Source organism: Cebus imitator, unplaced genomic scaffold (assembly GCF_001604975.1).
Source record: "Cebus imitator isolate Cc_AM_T3 unplaced genomic scaffold, Cebus_imitator-1.0 Scaffold10, whole genome shotgun sequence".
Taxonomy (NCBI): Eukaryota; Metazoa; Chordata; class Mammalia; order Primates; family Cebidae; genus Cebus; species Cebus imitator.
Genome location: NW_016107325.1, coordinates 975,382 through 999,235, shown reverse-complemented (window position 1 = coordinate 999,235; position 23,854 = coordinate 975,382). Strand labels below are relative to the sequence as shown.

The 23,854-nt window shown below is 38.3% G+C and overlaps 1 protein-coding gene across 6 annotated transcripts in view; it reads right to left on the bottom strand.

Moving 5' to 3' along the window:
* Positions 1-23,854, bottom strand: part of GPD2 (glycerol-3-phosphate dehydrogenase 2) — a 149,753-nt gene that overhangs the window by 33,921 nt on the left and 91,978 nt on the right. For all 6 annotated transcript variants that reach the window (XM_017547160.2, XM_037745252.1, XM_017547155.2 and 3 more), the window contains 2 exons: positions 1,411-1,575; positions 436-580 (listed from right to left, as the gene is read on the bottom strand). In XM_017547160.2, coding sequence (XP_017402649.1) covers positions 436-580; positions 1,411-1,575 — 310 coding nt within the window. The remainder of the gene's footprint in view (positions 1-435; positions 581-1,410; positions 1,576-23,854) is intronic.

Below are 23,854 nucleotides of genomic sequence, written 5' to 3'. Positions count from 1 at the left end.
TTATAAACCTAAGGATACCTGGATAGCCCATGCTTTCAGATTCTTCATAAGGAAATTTGGGTATTCTGCAAAATTAATGTCTCACTGCTTTAACTAAAATATGTCCTTTATAAAAATTTTTGCAAAATTAATTTTGTTAATGACTTAAGTTTAATTCAAAAATACCAATGCTTAGTCTCTGAAGGTGACTACGTTGAACAAAGAAAAATAGAAAGACCCCAAAACATTAACCCTTAGAAATGAGTATTGCCATAAGTGGCTAAAGATTTCCCAAGTCTGGTTTGTATTTGTGTTTTAAAAGAGTTCCTTTACTTATTTCTCCTGATTTTGAACAGCAAGTTAGACCATCTATTGTTATGCTAGAAGAAAAAATTAACCACACTCTCTCCTGACCCTCTTTCTTGGGTGATGACTGCCACATTGGAAGACAGTTACCTGTAATAACCAGGCATCACAATATGAACACCAGCACTTGGCTGGCAGATAGCTGCAGCATCCTTATCATCCATTTTGCGCACAGAGTCCGTGAAAGGTCCTGTGGCATTGATAACACATTTGGCTCTCACGTCAAATTCCTGCCCTGTGAAAGAAAGCAGCATCCGTCAAACACCGAATTTGTTTCTCTGTTCACTGATGCTGTGGATTACTAATTCATCTATGAACTTAACCCATGGTGAAGTATACTGCATGCCACACTAAGTGACCTGAGCAGCCCCAGTTACTGAAGAGACAAACAAAAGGTTCGCATATGAGTGGATTTACCAAAAACAAGTCCGAATTGAAGGAAAAAAACATTCCACTTTCTCATTACAGTTTTTAGTCTATCTTGTAAGTGCCCAGCCTCAAAGCACCAAATATGAAAAAGTAGAATGAGTAAATAAGACGCTTTCTCCTGAGAACTCAAATGTGTAAGCAGCATTGCTGTGAGAAAACGTATATCACAGAGCTTTTGTTCAAGAAACGATATAATTTTGAAACTGCATACCTACATGGTGTTAGAACCAGGGCAAGAATGAAAATCTAAAATTAAAGATGATTGACTTTAACAACACGTAAATGCAACGCCTGTGTCACACAAATGAACTTTGAAACTTGACACATTTATTTAATTTTATTAATAACACGTTTTTGTAAAGAAAACAGAATGCATTCATAGCTGTGGGAATTTGGTGGGCATTTTATTATTATCATTATCATTATTACAATTATAATACAAAGAGGAAAAATTGCCAAGTCCCACAAGGGAAATTTTCATGTTAAACCAGTCATTGCTGACAATAAGGAATATAATTAATATGACTCTGAAGCGTGGCTTAAATGAAAGAGAAGTGACAGAAAAATTATAATTCAGTCATTATATAAGCTAGGCAAGATACTACGAAATACCTCCCTCCCAGAGACCTGGCATACCTGTGAGGACATCCTTGCACCGTGCGCCGCTCACACGCACTTTCCCTGTCTGAGGGTCTGTCTTCTTGAGCAAGCTCACTACCTCCATGTAATTGGCTGTGGCAGCCCCATACCTGGCAGCAGTCAGAGCAATGGCAAGGTTCATCCGTGCATCGTTATGTTGTCCTGCAGCGGGGAAAGCATCAGGGGAGGGACAGGAGTCACCTCGAGCCACAGACTGGTGGTACAGAAGTGTGTCACAACAGATATGTCACATCTGTCCCTGTCACCCAGGATATACGTGATGGCTGGGCAGCTCGACAGGGCATGATTTAAAAGTACATGGTCATTCTCAGGCAGGCATCTACCTGTGGCTTCAGCAAGTGCATTTCATATATCATAAAAAAGAGTGAAAATATCCCTTTCTTACAGAGCTGACATCAATTATCTCAAAGTTAAGAAATAAGTAATTATTCTCTCAGTGTTGGAACATATGTATATGTCAGACTTTTCCTAATACAGACAAACCGTAAGCATGAAAGTGAAGCAATTTAAAACTTCAGAATATTTGACACCCCAACTGGTGTTGATGAACAATTTTTATGAGTATTTTTACGTGTATGTGCTCTAATATTCAAAATCAAGAGCTTAATCTTCCATAGAGCATTTCTCAGTATTCTGTAGAAGGATTTTTCTTGGTTTGAATTTTGATCAGGGATCCTTAAAATGTAACATTTTTTTTTAATCACACATAAAAGGTAAGAAATTAAGCAGGGCAAAATTTAATTACAGAACAATTCCTACCTGTATTGTTAAAGATTTATTGCTGAAAAATCCTAGTTAAAGAAAACTAAGGGGGAGGAGAAGGGGGGAAAGATGATTAATCACTTTAAAATACTGGCATCACTAGAGACTTTTTCTATTTATTATTGCCAGTGGAGTTAACGCTGACCAGGAAGAATTACTCTACATTGCAGAGGCCAGGTTTTCTGTGCCCTGAATAATTAATTATCCAGGGCTAGATGTATTGAAGCAGGGTTCAAATTCCCACATATTGGGATCAGTTCTATCAAGATAATACTGATAAAGGGATGAATTTGTAATGGATATTGTTGTTGATTTATGTTGCCAGCATACCAAACATTTAGTATAAATGGTTTATGTAAAGTTTCTTCCTTGTGATTCAGTCTGTGCAGGGCTAGCAGCACTACAGAAGTAATCTGTTCCAGCTAAAAGGGCAAAGTTATAAAGAGAGAATCAATGACTGAAGATTCTGCTGCCCCTCCCCACAAACATCTTATTCTAAAACCACTGAACTAACACAATGGGCTAAGAACCATCCCCCTAAAATTAAATGCTCTATCAAGCGGAGAACACACGTTAAACCTGAACATGCAAAATAAGGAGTTATTTTATCTAACAATTAATAGAATGAAAGTAGGATAAGAAAAAACAACAATAGCAGCAACTGAACTGTAAGTGGCAAGGGCAGCAATTCCATAGTTTCAACTAAGCATGATCCTAAAGCTGCTTAAATCGTTAAGTATATTTAAAATTGCTTAAGAAATCAATTTTTATTAATGTAGGGTTATTTGCTTAAAATTGGAATACATTTTATAAAACTAAATGCATGAAAACAGTCCAAAGAAGCTAAATAAAATTTTCATTATAGATCTACTTAAACTAAGAAAATAACACAGTACCTGTCCCACCCAATCTTTCTGGTTGATTTACATATCTCACAAGGAAACACCCTGCCCCACAAAGGCACATATCTGGTAGTACGAGAAATTCAAGTCATGCTTGCTCTCACCATAGACGGTGAGAAACTCTCACCCACTCAGGTGTGCCTTGATGCCTCTGGAAAGCCAGGCGTAAATGAAATATTTTAAATCCTAAATGAAGTCACTGTTTAAAGGAACTAGGCAGAAACTCCATTTATGAAATGATAATTCCTTTAGAAAGTAGTTACATATTCATCTGACTCTAAGGTGACTTTAAAAAGATAAAATTTTCTTTTAATACATGTTTAAAATATAAAATCTCATTGGAGCAGTATAGGTATAGTTCATCAAGCTCTGTTGCTTCCATACTAAGAAATGTTCCCTATTAGCATCTAAATCCAAATACGATTATAGGTAATCAAGGTTAACTTCAGTTAAAAATGTGAGGTGGAAACAAATTCCTGTGGCCCTTGTTTTTCTATATACACTCCCCACTTCCAAGCAGCACCCACTTGACTCCAATCCGAGATGTAACTTACACACAAAGGCCGTTGATGATATGATCCTTGTCTGTCCTGGCTCATAATACCTAGAATTGTGAAATTATTCGCAGCTTCCTGAACATTCATGTCATTTCCCACCTTGCTTTTCCACACACTTATTCTTCTGGCTGGACACCATTCTGGAAGTTCTGAGATACCTCTATTCATCTCTCATGATCTAGTTCAAATGTCTAGTTCTGCATCTCCTGGAGGGATGCAGAATGTCTCCCTTTATCTACCACCCTTCAGGGTAAAATTATTCACTGCTTCCTCTGGGTCAACATTTCACCTTGTACATACCTTTTAAAATTGTCTTTATGATCTATAATCATCCATGTGTCCATCCACTTACAAAAATAGAAATGCTTTGTTTGAGACAGGCACTGTGACAAATGCAGGGAAAATATCTGAGAAAGATACAGGGTGATCTCTGCCCTCATGAAACTTACATCCCATTGTAGTTACTGTTCAATTCCCACGTCTCAAGAGAAGTCAGGAAGTCTTACTTGGCTTTGTTTTTTTCTCATTATTATCAGGTACAGAATAAGTTTCCAATCAGTGCTGAGTTTAGCCTAATTCCATTCACTGTGTTAAGCAAACAGGTACTGAAATTCTATCTCTAACTACGGGATGGGATATTTTGTCTATTGTTAAAGAAATTTCAGACTTCAGTAAGTTGGTAGCAAGAAATGTGACAGAGACAGAAATGTGTAAAATCTGAATTTAACCCCAAATTAGGCCTTATATTTATGTTGAATAAGTGGGAGAGAAGCATAAATAGTTATGAGTGATTCCCTCGGGACTTATCCCAGAAGGTATCCCTGGCTTTGCAGGGAAATGCAAGCACAGCTATTATTAGCTCCTAAAACTTGAGGAGCAAGTAATCTGATGTACCCCTGAGCCCTGAACCTCACGCCTCCACCCAGCAATCCTCTTCTTCCCAGACATTCAGCTTTATCCATTTACCTCCTTGGATATAGGGTAAACCTCCTCCCCTACCCACATTAAATCTACCATTTACCCTGAGATACCCAGATGCTCGCAGTGTATGCTTCCTGAGATATACATAATATATTTTCATTATTCCTAACTAATTTCCCCAACCCTCTTTCCTGACATTTTAAAAGGTATCTTTATGCCTCCTGTAATTTTTATTCTGGAGAAAAAAGTTTTTGACAGCACTGCATGTCATTGGAATGTGATACAATAATCCCAAACCCCCACCTAATTGATCTGCTTATTAAGTTTAGATTTTCAAAGCTGTTTCCTTAGAGCCAGGCAACATTATACTGTTTTTCACTAATCACTGAATAGCTTTACATTGGCACTTACACAAGGACCCAGACGGGAACTGTGAAAATCTGTTTCCTACTCTGTTCTCTTTTGCACTTGAAATCTTACATATGTGCACATACTGAGCTTACAACTCACAGGAGAAGAAGCACATAAGAGGTGGAACTATAACTGTTTTCCCTTGTTTAGAGAAACAAAATATATAATCTGCCCTCCAAAAAGAATGAAGGTTGACGGTGGTAGAGAAAACTTTGTCTTAATCCTCAATGACCTCGCACACAGGAGAATATGAGCTATTTTAAGTGAAAAATACAGGACCACACATATTTTAGAATGTAACTGTCTAAAAGACAGGCCTCAAATATAAATATTTTGGAGACAGCAATATTGCTCCCTCCTCAGAGTCAAAGTTTGGCAACTATGTTAACATGCAAAACAGCTCAAAAAAAGAAAAATAATCACTGAATGTATAACGAGTATGAAGGGTGAGTAAATATGAAAAAAAAAACCCAGGTAACAAATTATCTGACGTTTTCTTATTTCTTCAGGTCTAAGACTCTGATGCTCTGACAGTCTATATACAATCTTCCTTTTAACACAGCATACTTTTAAATGGTATGCTTATCACAGACTTATTGATCTGATTATCTATCTGCCGGTATAGAAACTCTAATTTGTTAGAAAATGTAGTTCTTAACTAGAATAGCACCTGTCCATAACTTCATCTATTAAAACTGCCACTGTTGAAATGTTGAGAATATTTCCTTCCATATCCCCGTGACCCGATCTGAGGCTTGTGCAATCACTTTGACTACTTCTAGCAAGGGGGAAAATGATGCTTACAAGAAACAATACCTCCCTAAAGCTTTAATCTCATTTCTAACTAAATTTATACCCCATGCTTCATTGTCTCAGACTATAGTGTCACAACGACCTCTCTGGCAGCTCCCCCTTAGAAGTCTGGCACAGATAATTCAAAGGCTAACCTACCAAAGTCAAGCTGATTCAATATATTTAAAATTTCCCTTTCTGAAGGGAAATACACAGGTAAAGGCAGGGCAAAATAGGGATGTGGGGTGTGAGTGTGTGTGCGTGTATGAGAGAGAATGAGTGTGTGTGTACACGCACATGTGTGTGTATGCAAGTGTTTATGTGTATGCACGTGTACTCACATGCATGCATCATACCTTTGCTTTAAGGTATGACACATAAACTTAAAATGAAAAGCTCAAATAAGAACCTACTCTTCATGGTGAATTGCAATAACAATGCAATTTTCAAACATAAACCATTTATAAAGTAATTGCTTGTGTGGGGAGTGGCAGGGGTCAGAGAGCCACATGAAGCAGTTTAGGGAAAATGTACCTTAAAAGATATTGTGGAGAATGGCTCTGGGCTTAGAATGATTGAGTTATAACTTTTGGATGTGTCATTAACACAGTTGGGGGACTGTGGGTGACATACTGCACTGCCCTGGGCTGCAATGTCCTATAAAAGGGAGGAGCTGGGTACCTCTGAAATTATACAATGCATGCAATAGCTAATTGTTAATAATTACCTATCCCTTTCAAGATCTCACTTCAACCTTTTCCCATTTCTGGCTTCTCTGACTTTCCTGCAGCCTATCATAAAGAGACTGGGCATCAATAAAGCCCAAAAGGTAAGTGTTTCATGAAAGAAATCAGAAATCATATGCTTCTGTGAGATCCACAAACTTCGATTTGATTAGCTTGTGTGGGCTATACAATACATTGTAAAAATTGCCCCAATCCTTCACCCCTTCCTGTAACCACGCCCTTTGCTATGAGTCCTCACAGTGCCACTCTGACTCTGGACTCAGCCATGTAAAATTGTTTTGGTCAATGGAATGTTAGTAAATGTGACAAAAACAGAGGCTCAAAAGAGCACTTGTATGTTTCTGCTTGTGTTCTTGCCCTCTGTCAATGCCAAGAAAAGGACATGCCCAGGCTGGCCTAATGGTACCAGGAGGAAGATGATAGCAAATGTTGAGGAGCCCCCTGAGTTAAAGCCATCCTACTTTAGCTGATAGACAGTCAACACCTCCACAGAGGAGTGCAAGTTTGATGGAGAACAGAAAATCACCCTGCCCACACAGACTATAACAGAAGAGCCACCTGACAAGCATTCCAATGCATGTATAATAAACCCTAATTATTTTTATGCTATTGAGGTTTGTGGTTATCTGTATGAATAATTTTTGCAATAGATAACTTATATGAGCAATGTAGCCAATTTTCTACTAAAGTTAATCCCCACTTACAAACAGGTTCTATCTTCAAAACCGTATATTTAGAACTCAATTCTTTTTTCTATAGAAATACTATAAATAAAAGGTGATTCATTTGTGCCACAAGAGCTACTTAGTGCATAGGTTACCTGAATAAGGGAATTAGTAATGATTCCAACAGCCTCAATGCCCACCACCCCTTCATATTCATCCTCAATTTCCAGACTGATCGCAGTGCCCAAATTCAAATAAAATATTGCTCTTCCACACCTCTGATTTCTTGCTTATGTTGTCCTTACTCCGTGGTACACCTTACCCAATCTGTAAACTCAACATTTAATCCTTCCTTTGTGAAACTTCCCGACTCCTTTTAGACACAATGGCCTTCCCTCCTCTGTTTCCATGGCACTTTATACATACATTTATTACAGCACAAGCCATTTTCTAAATACCTGCATGTCACACTCACTCATTTATTGATCACCTGTAATGTGCCAGGGATTGTGTTAGGAACTGATTCTATAATGAATGGCCAAAGAGACACAGTTACAGACTTAGGGGACATCAATTCTGATGATACGTTCCTAAAAGAACAGAGTGCATCTTTTTCAATTTTGCTTCCCAGTACCTGGCAAAGCCTTTGCTACCTAGCAAATATTCAAATATGAATGAATCACATTTCAGAGGCTGATCAAATAAAGGAAATGTGCTCAAGGCTTAAAGAGCAAAGAACAGTCCCAAACCCTTCAACCTCCATTCGACTACAGCCATAAGATCAAGGGGAGTATTATCTCTACCTAGCTACCCAACAGGCAATGGAAATAGAATGTTTTCTACCACAAAATCTTTGGTGAAAACATAAGCAAAGGGAGGAGGCTAGTAATAAAGTTAAGGCAGCAAGCAGGGTTTTGGTATATGATTTAGACAGTAAGTGGCAGATTGAGGGAGCTCTGTAACAAATATTTTTGGGAGTACACATTATGAGCCAGGCATGGTCAAGGTACTAGGGAACCACTGATTTAGGGAGAATAAGATTTTCTTGGTGTCTGTCCTGTGAAAACTCATTCTAATGGGAAAGACAGATAACATCAAACAGACTAATATGAACATTGTTATTGCAATAATGGCAAGAGAAAAAAACAGAGGATAGGGAGAGCAAATTCCTAGGGCAGGGGCTATATTTTAGACAGGGCAGTTACAGAAAGTGTTCAAGTTAAGAATTAGAGAAAATGCATAAAGAAGGCAATTAAGTTCTAACAGAAAGACCACCTAAATCACTGCTAATTTGTGATTACATTCAAAGCTTATATAAAATATACGGTACTAGAATGTGACTATGGTATTAACATAACCTCAGTGTGTTAAGTGCCTGGCAAAGTTGATTTTTTTCTTTCACTTATACTTTAAAATATTAACCTATGTTTTATGTATATTTATCAGGGACTAAGTTTAAAAATCTTCCTGGGTTGATGTACATTTTGGCAGAAAAGGTCTTCTAGTATAGACCAGTGAAACGCAAAATAAAAGCATAATATTCCAAGTTTATGAATTGGAGTAATTTGCTGTCACCTATCCATGCTACAGTTCTCAAGCAGGGACACCTGTTAGCACTAAGCATGTAATCATTTTTATTATTAAATACAAAGGTACAATTAAATGCAGGCACAGGATGTGACCTGCATCATAATTCTACAGGCCTTTCTCTTCACAATATCCTTTTCATTATCCTGGGCCTTTTGTTCCTTCATGTTTCTTTTGTCTCACCCTAAGTTCTGAAACAAGCTATTTATAATCTCGATAATCAGCAATCGGGGTGGATCTGTGGTCTTTGGCCCCATATAAATGAAACATTGTGAAGTTCTTTAACATGATATATTTAAGTACATAAAGTTTCTATACCCTCAGGACTCTCCTTTCTTGAAAAAGTTTTAAATGAATCTAATGAGAAGTATGTTTTCTACTTTTAAGACACTTAGAAATCTAGCTAGAGCTGAACAAAAATGAAACCATATTTAAACTACAAGCAACAGAATGCTTTGGGTATTCATTAGCTATTTCTGTACAAAAATGTGCTACACATTAGTTTACAAAGAAGATTCCTTGTGCCTTTCCCAGGACAATCCATTCTCTCTCGACCACAGCCAAAAATAACACCATTTTATACTTTCAAGGAAGAAAAAGGAAAAGGGAACAATGTGACAAAATTAACTGAAGTGAAGCTGGAAAGTCAGGAAGCAAGATAAACCATACAGAGTCTTTTACAGGATATGCAGTTATAAGGCTAAAAACCCCTAGTAAGCTTCTTTGTTTGTGAGATGCACTGAATTCATTAATAAACCTTTATGGAATTCCTGGCTTTAAGGGTAAAGTGATTTCTTTAATGAGAGCAGCAGTCTAGATTGCATGACATCTTAATCCCAGAAAACTGTCCTGAGGATGCTTGAGATTAATTCTTTTTGCAAATATTTATTGAACACCTACTATGCACCAGGCACTAAATTGAAAGGGATCACATTGGTCCAGCTGTCCTGGAACAGAGATACGAGAGTAAATTTACAATTCTAATGTAGAGAAGTCACATGCTCCCAAAAGTCTTTCCATTTCCTAGCATACTTCCTTTCTCCTTCCTCTGCAGTTTTCTTAAAATATCACCAAACGGCATTCTAGACATATCTTTGTTTCTCTCTTAAGTTAAAGGAAGATTTGCAAAGCTTCTTTCACCGGTGTATATGCTTAAGTTCAAGTCCCACATGTATGAACTGTGAAACCTCAGGCTAGTTGCTTCATCTAAGGTTCAATCTCTCAGCTATGCAAGGAGAATAGTAATGAGATTAACACAGAGTTATTGTGAGGAAGAGGTGAGATAGGTAAGGATGTTATGACAAAATAGTTCTCAATAAATATTAGCTTTGATTATTAAAAGGTAAAAAGGAATTGCTGGAAAGCAAAAACTCTAACAACAAGATGGGGTTATTGCCTAAAATAACTATAAAAAACAAAGGTCCTAAAGATTTTCCAGTTCTAAATGGTTTTATTCCCCATCAATCTGGCAAGCTTTCCCTGAAATGTATAACCACTAACCTCTAGTCTCTGAACTTCATGAATACTGTTTGCTCTTTTTTCATTTCTTTTCTCTCGCTTCACTTTTTACTACTGAAAAATAAGACTTCTGTATGTCACAGAGGATAGGAAGATGGAGAATGGTTTTCAAGCTAGAGGAAAACAATGTTGATGGGAAAATTGATTATTTAAAATATTAGAATTATTAAATCTTACTACAAAGGACTTCATTTTCTCTTAAAAACCACAGAGCCTCTGTCACTCTTCACAAAAGAAATCTATACTAGCTATAAATATGACATCCTGAGAAAAGTCAGAAAACTCAAGTTCTAATCTCTTACATAGCCACTAAATGGGTATGTTTCCACAGCAGATAACTGTCTCGTGTTTTGGTGTGGTTTGGTTTTGCTTACCAGCATCTAAATTCCTCCTCCTATCTTATAAGCCTTGCAGAAAGGCATTATACCCTCCCATAGGAGAGGAAGACTGGTCCTCTGGGACATGGGCCTTTAACCTGGCTCTGCCAATCAGATGCTCTCAAACACAGACTTCAATCTAGAGGTAATGACCCAAAGAACCTTCAATCTAGAGGTAGATGCAATGATAGCAGTACCATCCCATTTCTAGGGGCAGCAGCAATAGAGATGTCAGCAGTGGTGGCACAGCAAGACGCCATATGCAGGGGTCAGCAATCAAGTCTTCGGTGCACTGCTTGTGGGTCAGGATTTTGCCTGTGGCTGTGGTTGCTGCAAATCATTTTTAGTTCCTTATTTTTCAAGCTAGGTCTCTGTCTTCCCAGTATTTCTGCCTGCTGCTCAATGTCCTATCAGAAAATTTCTTTTCTCTTCAAGTCAACCAGATCTATCTCTCTTTCTCTCTCTCTTTCTTGCCTGTCTGCAACAAAAACCTGAGCAAGTCCTAACCCCTCATCTCAGTATCCTTATTCCTCAAGCCACAAGGTGAAACTTGGTCTCTTAAAGCCCTCCAATTTTATAAACTGCAATTTACAAAATTTCAAATAAGCCAACTGAAAACTCAAGAATTGAATTATATAACAAGTCAAAAAAAGCCCTTTGATGTAACTAAACCGTTGTTCATAAAAAGACGGGGAAAAGCAAGTGAATCCTTTCAGTTACACAGAACCACCTTTTCAGTCCTCTTTTCCTCATTTGTGTGTGAGTACATGCACACAACTTTTTACAAAATGTTGGAATGGCTCAACCTGCCCCAGGGGTGATTTTGAGTGTGAGCTACATAATAAACACATGGAACCACGTGGCAAGGGAACCAGCTGGGGAATTCTAACTGGAGGCGGTCTTTTGAGAGAACTGTCATCTGTTTCATGGTTCAGTTTTGTACCTTATCAGATTTCTCTCTCTAATCACAGGAAGATTCCACACCTTATCAAATTGTTATCAAATCAGTCTGATCTGAAACCAACGTCCTGGTTGTCTGAAAAGAATGTATACTAGGGCATTGCATGAAAAAGCAGGCTAACTCTCGGCCACCATCCGAGAGCACTGATTCTGGAGACTCTGAATGCCTGAGTTCAGGACCCAACCTGCCACTAACCCAGGTTCTGGGGACGTCCCTTTCCTCATCAGAGTCTGTTCCATCTATAAAGTAGGTCTAATAACAACTATTCTACCAATCCCCTAGAGCCACTGAAATAATCAGATTCCAGCATATATGAAAGCATTAGAAGAATGAAGCTATTATTGTTAACAGATTGCCTTCTACTATATTTACCTTCCTTCTCCTTTTGTTAAGATAGCCTTTTACTTAATACCTGAATCATAAACATTCCAACGTTATCAGAATAACATCTCTCAGCAACCCAGATTCAATGTTTGGAAACTTTATTTGGGGCTTGAGACTATAAACGGGAAATGGAAAAGTCAGGACTTAATTCTCTTTTTAACTATAAAAGCAAAATATTCAGACTTACTTGACAAAGATATCTTTTACAGATATTGTTTTTTAAGCTATAGTTAAGACCGTTTCATTGCTTCTGCTTGAACTCTATAGTTACTAAGCAAAATCCTGATCTTAATTTGGTTATTCAAAAAGGTTTGCCCTACAGGATTATTTTTTTTTAAACAGCAATCTGAGTCATCTGTTTTACATGGATGTTTTGCTTCTCATAGGAATGAATAAATTAAAGGCAGGAACTTGGTTCTATCCCCCACCATCATCTCCAATAGTTTATCTCCTGCAAGGACAACTGCCTGGCATGTAGGAAGGTGTTGAACTATTTGTTGTCTAAAGTAATCAACTCATAATTCAATAGGCTGTGAGTTGGACTAGTGCCAATCAATTTACCAGAGCCCAATTACCCTAAGGGAAATGATAAAACAGCTACTCTGAACCTTCACAGGCAAGGGGTCGAATACTGAGGCAGAAGACTGAGGTGCAAATACTATGAGAATCATCTTAATTTCACTACCTCCTAGCAGCTAGTAGAACATCTGATGTTTCCCACATAAAAAAAAAAAAAAAAAAAAAAACATGAAAAGAAAGTTTATACACAATACAGTTATCAATAAAATTATGTCAAATTACAACCACATACATCAAACACTATGGTGGATGCTACTGACATTTTCTTTTTTTTAGACAGAGTCTTGCTCTGTCATCCAGGCTGGAGTGAAGTGGTGAGATCTCGACTCACTGCAACCCTTGCCTCCCGGGTTCAAGTGACTCTGCCACCGCAGCCTCCCGAGTAGCTGGGACTTCAGGCACATGCCACCACACCTACCTAATTTTTTATACTTTTAGTACAGACAGGGTTTCACCACGTTAGCCAGGATGGTCTCAATCTCCTGACCTCATGATTCACCCACCTCAGCCTTTGATTCTAATCTGTACTCAATAAATATATGAGTTTAAAAATAATTCAATAAATAGGCTCCTGACTCATTTCTGATAAACTATTATAAAAATTAAAATTAAAGAGTACCATAATACAGCTCTTTCACCAAAACAGTTTCAATGAATGTCAAAAATATTCCCTTTGTCTCTGAAATGCTGGACAATGGTGACATGCCATGTGACTTAAATGTGGAAAACAAACAACAGTAGAACCACACCCTCATACTTCTAATCATTTCCTATAACTTCAAAATAATAATAATAAATTTAGAAATTACACAATGTCACACCAAATTGAAAATGTATTACTTAGTTTTGCTTTCAACTCTACAAGGCTGGGACATACCATGTCTATTACTAACGTTTTTCTTCCTGTTTTATAGTGAATCAAATACCATGCTTTAGTGAGTAGGGTTTCTTGCCCAGACTCCCAGCAATTTTCAGAGTCTTCCTGGAAATGGTAGCCAGCGGTTATTGTCAAGGAAAGATTCTATTAGTTTCTGAGACAGTCAAGGTGCCCTTGCCCTATTGTGATCACTGACAGCATTCAGCCTGCAGGGTCAGCCCCATGCAGTCCCTGAGTCAATCCTGAGTCAATCCTGGCAGCCCCTGGCATCATATAGGGAGCCCTATCCCTCCAGAAACTGTTATCTGCCTATAAACTGTTATCTGTCTTTAAATGAATCCCTAGACAAGGGAGTCCCTGTGCTCACCCGTGTGTAGTCTCTCCCACCACAGACAGCAAACAGAAGAGTTCTTGCCCCAGTATCTGGTTCGTACGCACTCTGTGCTCCTAGTTGAACTAGAACTCTGCTCACATCTGTTTGCTTAGCCAAAGCTCTGACATTCTGCTTAGCCCTTCCCTCAAGTAATGGCCTCTATCTCTATGGAGGACACGATAATCTAGTGTCCTCCATAGACTAGACCCCCTCCTCTTCCCAAAGAATGCCAAAGACACTGTCATGCATTTGACTCCATGAATCACTTCACTAAGAAAACTATTACTCTGCTCAGATCCCACACACTGATGAGGAGTGGGATGGCTATTAAGATGGCCTAGTCAGCAGACAGTGGATTGGACTGCTGCCACCCCTTGGTTTTGAAGCCTGATCAGACAGGCTAGATCTTGAGGCCTACTTGTGGCTGGTTTACTTCTCTGCCTCTACCTTAGGAGGAGCCCTGCCCTCGAACATTGAAGAGTATCCACATTTTAAGGTCAAGAAACCTTTTAGCAGGCATAGTCAAGGTTTGGTGCTGTTACACATAGCAACAAGTAGATTCTGTGAATTCCTGACTGCCTACAGAAAACAAGAAAAAGTTACTCATCGACTTTCAATCAATATCATAGTTGAAGATACAAATTCAAAGGCAATTTTACTGTCTGAGTTTTGAATTTATCTGGTCACAATTTACACGTCAACAATGTTGAATTCTAATTAAGAACCAAAGACTAAGAAACAAAAGAGTATAACAATCTACTCACCTTAAGGAGAGGACAAAATTATAATCCACTACTTCATTAAAATACAACTTAAAATATAGCATATTAATCTTCAACTTAATATATGTCTCAGAACTTCTGAGGAGCACTACACAAAGATGCTTTTGTAAAACAACCTCACAGCACTTTGATGTGACCGTATGTTCATTAAAAGGAAGTATTACTACTTACATACATAAGGTACATAATGAATTCAGTATGTGTCTAGAGTTGGCTAATGCCATTAAAGCACATGCCAAAAGCACAGACTATAAATCAAAATGCGATTTGTCAAAGAGCTTAATATGATACAGGTTAAAAATAAATAAATAAGCCACTAATATCCTGATAGGGGATTGGTGAGGAAAGCTAAGCCCAAACTGAGACCAGGTTGCAACTGACATGCCTTTGTTCTATCTATAGCTTTGGCTATTCCTCTCCCTCTTCCACCTGGATAAGTACAAAATTAGCATGCACCAGGCATTCTTCACTCCCCAGAGGGTTTATATCTCTAACATTGCTTTAAAGACTGATATTCTTTCCAAAATGCTGACATAAACCAGTTGGGCAATCACAGATTTTTTAAAGCCCACATTACCAAAGCTTTGAAAGATCTAGATTATTCTTAAAACAGAATTTGGGAACATTTGACATTCGTTTATTAATTCACTTCCAAATCAAGGATGTAACAAAGACAAGAAATGGCAGTTACACAAATAGAGAGATAAACCACAAAGACAACCATCAAAAAAAAAACAAGAAAATCTAGGTAGTAGATGCTGGAATTGTCCAAGAAATTTAAGCAAAGAGATGGATACTGTCCCATACAATATGCATTCTCTTTCCCAGGTCTTTTTCTCTTTCGCTCTCCCTTTCTTTCTCTCTCTCTCTCCACCGCCCCACCCTCTCTTTCTTTCTCCTTCTCTCTCTCACTTGGGATTCCTTCCCATCAGCATAAAATCTCATCCCATACCCTCCTATTAATCATTCAGTTTTCTGCACCCTATCCTGAGTACCTGTATTAAATGCTGTTTGCATTCATCGAATGCCCATTGCTTAGAGAATTCAAACTAAATTCCTCATCCTGGCATACCTGGTCCTCCATGATCCAGGCCCTACTCACCACGCTACACTCAAGCTCTACACAACAGCCTCCTGTAATTCCATGGGCCTGCATGCCTTTGGCCACAATGTTCTCTGTCAACATCCTCCCTCACTGACTTTACCTGACCATACTACCCTTTCTTAAAATTCAGCAAAGCATTACTTACTTGAGGAAGCTTTCCTAGATTTTCCCCCACACATACCCACATTAGGTATATGCTTGCCACAGAACTCTCAGGCAACCATAAATCAATGGTTTCCTTGTCTGTATCCTCTGTTAAAGAGTTTTTTGAAGAAAAAACAATTCATGTTGTTCTGTTTATCTCCATTACCCATCACATTAGCTGAATTATAGACAGTACTCATATAATTACTGAATAAATACAAAAATAAATGTAACTGCCAGTCATGTGAAAAATCAACTGAGAATACTATCTTACGTAGAAAGACATAAATCTATAGATTCTTTCAACTTACTATACAAAATGTTGCTTCCTTTATATTCATTCCAATCCCAAGACTAATACATTAAATCCAGTCTTGAAGAATAGAGTACAGAATTAAACAAAAGAAAATCTTACAGAACATTGATACTCATTTTGATACAGACAGAGGGGAAGGAAATACTGAGTAGAAGAGGGCAGTTCTCTAGCAAAGGCCCCACCCTCAAGCCTGGAAACCCATGACCCTAAATGAGAAAAGGCATACCTGTTTTTGCACCCAAATGTTGCCTTTTGGCATGCCACACACCTCCCCCCGAATCATGTACCCAGACTCCTCGAGCAGATGAGCAGATAATAGATGAGCAGAAGAGCAGAGAAGCAGAAGAGCGGTGCAGCATAGAAGGAGGGAAGAGAAGGAGCTTCTGAGTGTCAGTAAGAGTTGGCTGGGGATGGTCAGAGAGGAGATAGGCCACAGGACAGACAAACTATAGGGGAAGATCATCTTCCCACTCCAACCATTTTCCAGCTTCCCATCCATCCTGCTGAGAGCCACCTCCACCCAGCAATAAAATCCCCCCACCCCCATTTACCATCTTTCAATTTGTCTGTGTGGCCTGATTCTTCCTGGACACCAGACAAGAACCCTGGTACCAAGAGGGCACTGAGCTGGTTAACACTTTAGCCATCTGGGATGGCAGAGTTAATGGAGCATTGTGACGTATCCACTGGGGCTTCAGGAGTCACAGACACCCACCCCTAGATGCTACTGTGGGCTGCAGCCCAAAAGCACTCACCCTGGCTCCTGCACCTGCCCATCTGTGTGACCACCCCTCCCACAAGGAGTTTGAGCGTGGTGGCCAAAGAGACGACCCATACCCATTGCACGTCTTGTGAGAAGGGTCAGGGAACTCTTCCACTCCAATTTAAAGAGTTTACATACATGCAGCAATGGTATAATGTATGTTATACATTATACCTATAGTGGGAACATCTCAATTCAGAAGTATCACGTATCAACATTGAGGCAACTTCTTCCCAATAATCACGCACCAGGAAATTCAGCACTGTTGACAGGAAATTTTCTCTTATCTTGGGACATTCTGCAAATTTGTAGAGGGCAGATTAAAAAAAAAACAAAAAAACCCCATCTAGAGCTAATAAGATCTAAACCTGCGGCCTTGCTGACAGACTCAGATTCTTTAATGGACTAAAAGGCTGAACAGTGAGATGCAGGCTGGTCAAGAATTCCTGCAGTTTTGGAAGCTGCAGCTTCAGCAGCAGAAACATAAGGGAGAATTCAAATACTGCTTTCAAGGTTTTCTCCAACATTTCTCCAGAACTCATAAGTCATGAGTTGATGGGGAAGAAAAAGACTGCTCAGCTTTTCATTATTTCTCTTTAACAGATTAACCAAAAGTACATACAGAAATCATCACAATCTAGCCAAGTGCGCCTCAGGGTTGCATGATATGAAATTTCTGAAGGATGCCTATTTTACTCTGGACAGAAAGAAACACCAATGAGAGTGGTCACAACCCACTGCATCAGAAACATTCTGCTGCTGCTTCCTTCAGCCTTAGGAACTTCCCTTCTTGTGCAGAGTGAGAAACAACTTGAAAGGCTGGAGTAATTTCGTTCTCTCCCACTCCCGACCAGCCCTCAGGCCTTTAGGCTTTAGGCCTCACCTGCTGACACAGCTCCTCTAGCAAACAGAGACTCCTTTCTAATGCAGGCACTACAGTACTTTCTCAGTATAAATTAGAAAAATTTCTATGGCAATTCATCCTTATTTGCGATTCTGTCCAATACTAGACAAATCATGATTTCCATATCAAATGTGGGTCACAGAGGAGGAAATATAGGGAATTTACTTTTTCTGAAGCCCTCTACTACCCAATGTCCTTCTAAAGTCCTATAAAGGCTTTGTCAGTTATACTCAGAATTTCTGACTTGGTTTCATCTGGTTTCTGGGGGCAGTGCCCTCCAGTAACTCCTACTGCCACCAATAGAATAATTTCAATAAAAGAGCTGCTGAGATCAGCCCCTCCTGGGAGCACCACACAGTGGGGTCTGCTGTGGGGGGAAGGGGGAGGGGAGGGGCAGCAGGGGGTGGAGAGGTTGGGAGGGATATCATGGGGAGAAATGCCAGATACAGGTGACAGGGGGATGGAGGCAGCAAACCACATTGCCATGTATGTACCTATGCAACAATCCTGCATGATCTGCACATGTACCCCAGAACCTAAAGTACAATAAAAAATATATAATAAAATAAAAAATAGAAAAAAAAATCAGCCCCTCCTGATGGCTCCAAAATTGCAAGTTCAATATTTGTGAGAAATGACTAAAATGCCATAATTTAAAGGGAATTTACAGGGGGTAGGTAGTCTAAAACCTACTGTTCAAAAAGTGTAGATAACAAGGAAAAAGAGTACCTTCTTAAAATTTAATGGTGGGGCAGCACATGGGGAGAAGTGGAAAAGTCCAATCATAGATAACCACTTGACACACAGAAGGCCCTTGATTATATCTAGATGTAACTAAAGGCTTGTTGAACTGAGATACATAATGACAAAAAGGTAGAGGATAAACTAAATTATAATTCGGGGGCTGAACACAGTGGCTAACTGGGATTCAGCACTTTGGGAGACTGAGGTGAGACGATCACTTGAAGCCAGGTATTTATCATGCCTGGGCAAATAAAGTAAGACCTTGTCTCTGCAAAAATTTTTTAAAAAATAAAAACTACACCTGTAGTCTTAGCTACTAGAGGCTGAGGTATGAGATTCACTTGAACTCAGGGGGTCAAGACTGCAATGAGCTGTGATCACTCCACTGTACTCCAGCCTAGCAACAGAAAGAGAATTTGATGCTTAGAAAGGTAAAAATAAAAATAAAATTACATATATATATATACATATTTATTGAGATAAATCTATAACGCCTGTCTTTGGACTGCCTCCCCAGCCCTTTCGGTGTAGTGTTCAGAGGCTTGAGAAGTGACAAGATGGGATATTAAAAGCCCAAGTGGGCTCTAGGCATTCCTGGGACCTGTGGTCATCCATTTGTCTCATGGAGAGAGACAAAGCACCACAGCGGTCCATGCCTGGGCTGAAGGCCCCACTGTGTCGTGGAGGGCCCTCAGATCACCATTCTGAGACTAAGAAAGGTACTGCCCTTCCTGACTGGGCTGGTCTCCGGAGTGAGCTCCATGTTGCAGAATCAGCAGCCTCACCCCAGACCTAGTTAATAGGTCACTCGTGGCCTCCACACGCAGCTGCCACATGACATCTGTGGCCTCAGCCTGGATCTAAAAGAAGGTCCAGCTTTACTACAGACAGCTGGTTTTGCAAATGAGAGAGCCCGGTTTTTGCTATAACCATTTAAAAATAAACAGAAATTTTCTACTGTCAGGGCCAGTGCTGATGTGCAGAAAATACCCGTGCATCTTCTGGAGAGAAGTCCCACAAAGCCTGGGGTTGCTACAGTTGCCACTTACTCTCCTGTTTGTGTTCTCCTGACCTCAGGGGGTGAGAACATCAAAAGCATCAGCCAGTAGTAAGGAGCACATGTGGAGTGTCAGCAGAAACCTCCCTTTCCAACACTGACCCCAACCTGTAGATTTTAAATATATGTATTTTTAATGGAGGTGGGGGTGAATTAATACTATTCATATTTGGGGTGGGACAGGGAGTGAGAAGACCAAGGTAACATTAAAAAACAAATGTAGCAAATTAAAATAATTAAACTTTAGTGAGTAAAGTGTTTAATTGCATCTAGGTATTTATGTTACTTTAAATATTACTCTAAATTGTATATGTATTTCATTTTGTTTGTGTTAATAATGTTTACGCTTTGTTTTTTTTAAAAAAATAGGTTCTTAAGCAAAGCACCTTGGTGCATGCCTATAGTCCCAGCTACTGGCAGACTGAGGTCGGAGAATCATTTGAGCCCAGGAGTTCAAATCCAGTCCAGGAAACATAGTGAGACACTGTCTCTAAAAGTATAAAAAACAAACAAACAGGGCTTTTTGCTACTTTAAAAAAATGAACAAAATTAGTTGGAGAAATGTTTCTCTCTTTGCTCATACTTAAGGATAATGACCAATACAACTTTTGCCAAAATCTGTGATGAGAAAAAGAAATATACAAGTAGAAGATAGAGAAAAAAGGTAAAAATATACCTGTCAATCTTGCTTTATACAATAGACATGCTTCTTACAATCAGCATATGCTATTATCTATTTATTTAAATGCTGTTGGAAGAAGCAGCAATTGAAAATAATAAATTGGGTTTATTTTATTCTTTTACTAGAATGAGAGTAGTCAGTTTATCCAATTTGTAAATTCTAATATATTCGAATTAGTTTTTAAATGATAATGTATTCATACCTTCTCTTTCACTAAAATGGTTCTGAGGTAACTATTAAGGTACAATGCTTTGCACACAGGGAATTATTAAGAGAGAGGGCTGGGTGTGGTGGCTCATACCTGTAATCCCAGCACTTTGGGAGACCGAGGCAAGCAGATCATGAGGTCAGGAGTTTGAGACCAGCCTGACCAACATGGTAAAACCCTGTCTTTACTAAAAATACAAATATTAGCTGGGCATGGTGACACGGTCCTATAATCCCAGCTACTCAGGAGGCTGAGGCAGGAGAATTGCTTGAACCCAGGAGGCAGTGAGCCGAGATTGCTCCACTGCACTGTACTCCAGCCTGGGTGACAGAGTGAGACTCTGTCTCAAAAAAAAAAAAAAAAAAAAAAAAAAAAAAAAAAAAAAAAAAAAAAAAAAGAAAAGAAAAGAAAGAGAACTGCCTTTGAGCTTCTTCTCAGTTACTTTTCAGACTTCGATCTTCTCAAGGAAAATAAAACACAAATCCCCAAATCCTTTCTTTGTAGTATTTCTCAGGTTAAAAATTAAGAAAATTTAAAATTCCGGGGAAATATGAAGTTTCTGGCTTACTGATAGGCTCCAGTGTTATCTAACCCAGTTAAATCAGTTACATGTTAATCATCTTTGAAATAAAATATCAAGTACAAATTATTTGATTTTGCTTTTAATTTGATAGTTGTTTCATTATCATATACTGTTATATTTTATTCTCAAAGATTTATTCTTCTGAATAGATAGCAAATCATATATTAACAATACTTTCCAGTGAATGCAAGAATATGTATTTGGTTTTGAACAGAAAAGGAGCAATAGTTATTTAACTTGTGTGGGAGGTTAGTTGTGTGTGCCTATGTGTTTTTTAATGTGCAAAGCTGAGTTTAAAAAAATAGGTGTTGTGTGGTTCATGCTTGTGAGTAGATATAATGATCTATGGAGTGTTTTACTAACGTAAGTGTGATATGATTAAGTATTAATAGTAATAATGAAACTAGTTTGAAAATTCACATTCTAAAATAGTAATCTATTTGGCTTCAGAGAATACAATCTACACCAAGGTGTTAGTTATATTTATATAAAAACTATGTACCAAAGACTTTTTTTTTTTCACAGTTTTTTTTAATTACATTTCCAATGCTTGGTAGTTGAAACTAAAGTGTGGGGCTTTTTAATTGAAGAGATATTTTTATTACTGCCATTTCTTGTGAGGCTAGATGCTTAATACCAGGCTGGCTTTCATCACACTAAGAAAGCTGCTGTGTGTTGTCAACAGAACAACTCCAAAATGGATTTAATTATTAATTTTTTTCTCTTTCTTCCTTTTCCTAAACAGGTATCTGGGGAAAGACTCCTAATCCTCTTGAAAGCATGCTAGAAAATATGTGAAGAGTGGGTATAGCAGTGAGTAACTAGGGACTCTGCCAACAGATACATGAGGCATTATGTCATCCACACTGTAAAGCAGCAAGAAAAATTAGTTTCTGAAGAACAACCCTTATAGCTTCCTGAAGACCAATCATTATAGCCTTTTATTTCCCATTTATTTCCCCATTTTGCAATGTCAATTATTTCCTTCTTTCCTTGTTTCCAAATGTGACCTGCAAAATTTTGTTTCGGAAGGAGAATTACTCTGAGACAAATTCAATAGATAGTTACTGCAAGCTCCAAAATGCAGGATTTTCAAGCACGGCTTACACGTCTTGGGCATGTGTTCTCCGAATGTCTTTGAAACAAAAGCAGAAAGTCCCTCAAACTTTTATACCTTAACCTTAAACTACCGTGAATTAGCTTGATCTCTAAATTTTAAAAAACGCATTATTAATATAAAGCATATCAACACTAAGTTTACCGAGAAGTATAATTTCACATATTAGTATAAGACAGACTCATCTATTTAAAAGACCATAATTAACACAAGCACTTAGTCTAACTAAGCATATTAGCATTCAATGCAAGCAAATGTTATGAACTAGATTTGAGCAAATTTGAACAAATCACAGCAATTTTACATAACGATAATAACAGCATTTGAGACTCTCTGATTAATTTTAAGCTCTCTATACAGATCAGACTAGTGGATATGTCCTTGTTTTGTGGTAACCAAATAAAGGAAGTAAGATTTTATTTTTACTAATAAAAAGAAAAATAATTTGAAAGTGTGGTTTATTGATCGCTAAGGCTGTATGAGTGGGTATATTTTGATTTAAGCAGTTAAGATGGCTAAGAAATTTAATTCTATAAAAGTTGGCCCTTGCTTTTAAATTCACCTTTTAAAATTTTGCGGCCTCTTATACATATGGAAAGCAATATCTACTCTGTTAGGTGAAAAAAGCAAGGTACTACTATCGCTTATAAAATAGTAGGAAGAGGGCCGGGCGCGGTGGCTCAAGCCTGTAATCCCAGCACTGTGGGAGGCCGAGGCGGGTGGATCACGAGGTCAAGAGATCGAGACCATCCTGGTCAACATGGTGAAACCCCGTCTCTACCAAAAATACAAAAAATTAGCTGGGCATGGTGGCGCGTGCCTGTAATCCCAGCTACTCAGGAGGCTGAGGCAGGAGAATTGCCTGAACCCAGGAGGCGGAGGTTGTGGTGAGCCGAGATCGCGCCATTGCACTCCAGCCTGGGTAACATGAGTGAAACTCCGTCTCAAAAAAAAAAAAAGAAAAATAGTAGGAAGAGCAAAACAAGTGTACATATAATAAACACGTATACACACATACATTCAAAGAATATACCAAAATCCTAAAAAAAAAAAAATTTTTTCCTATGCAACAATTTTGCATGTTCTTCACATGTACCCCAAAACCTAAAATGCAATAAAATAAATAAATGGGGGGAAAAAAAAATTTTTTTAAGTTACCTTTAAGAAGGAGGAAATAGGGTAGAACAAGGTAAGACGCTAGCCTTGTTTGAATGGCCTTTGTTTATATTTTTGACTTTAAAACATTTTATTTATATAACTTATAAAACAAAAGCACAGTTTAAAAAAAATTCCTAATCATCTAAAGCAAAATGAAATTGATCTGTTGTATTAAGTGGTGGCATAACCACACTTACAGGAAATAAATATGTCAAGTCACTTTAAAAGACAGTAATTTGTCTCTATATCCCCATTCTACAACAAAACTGAAAAATAAAATTAAACTGTTCTGGAAGTCTGATTGATGAAGTTAAATAAAAACCATGTAATATTAAATTTGAAGTGGAACTATAAGAACTCATGTTTTTCTTCTTCACATAAAATTTTTCCTAATTTTTTCTATTAAGTGGCCTAGAAATAATGACCAACCAGAAGCAATGAACCT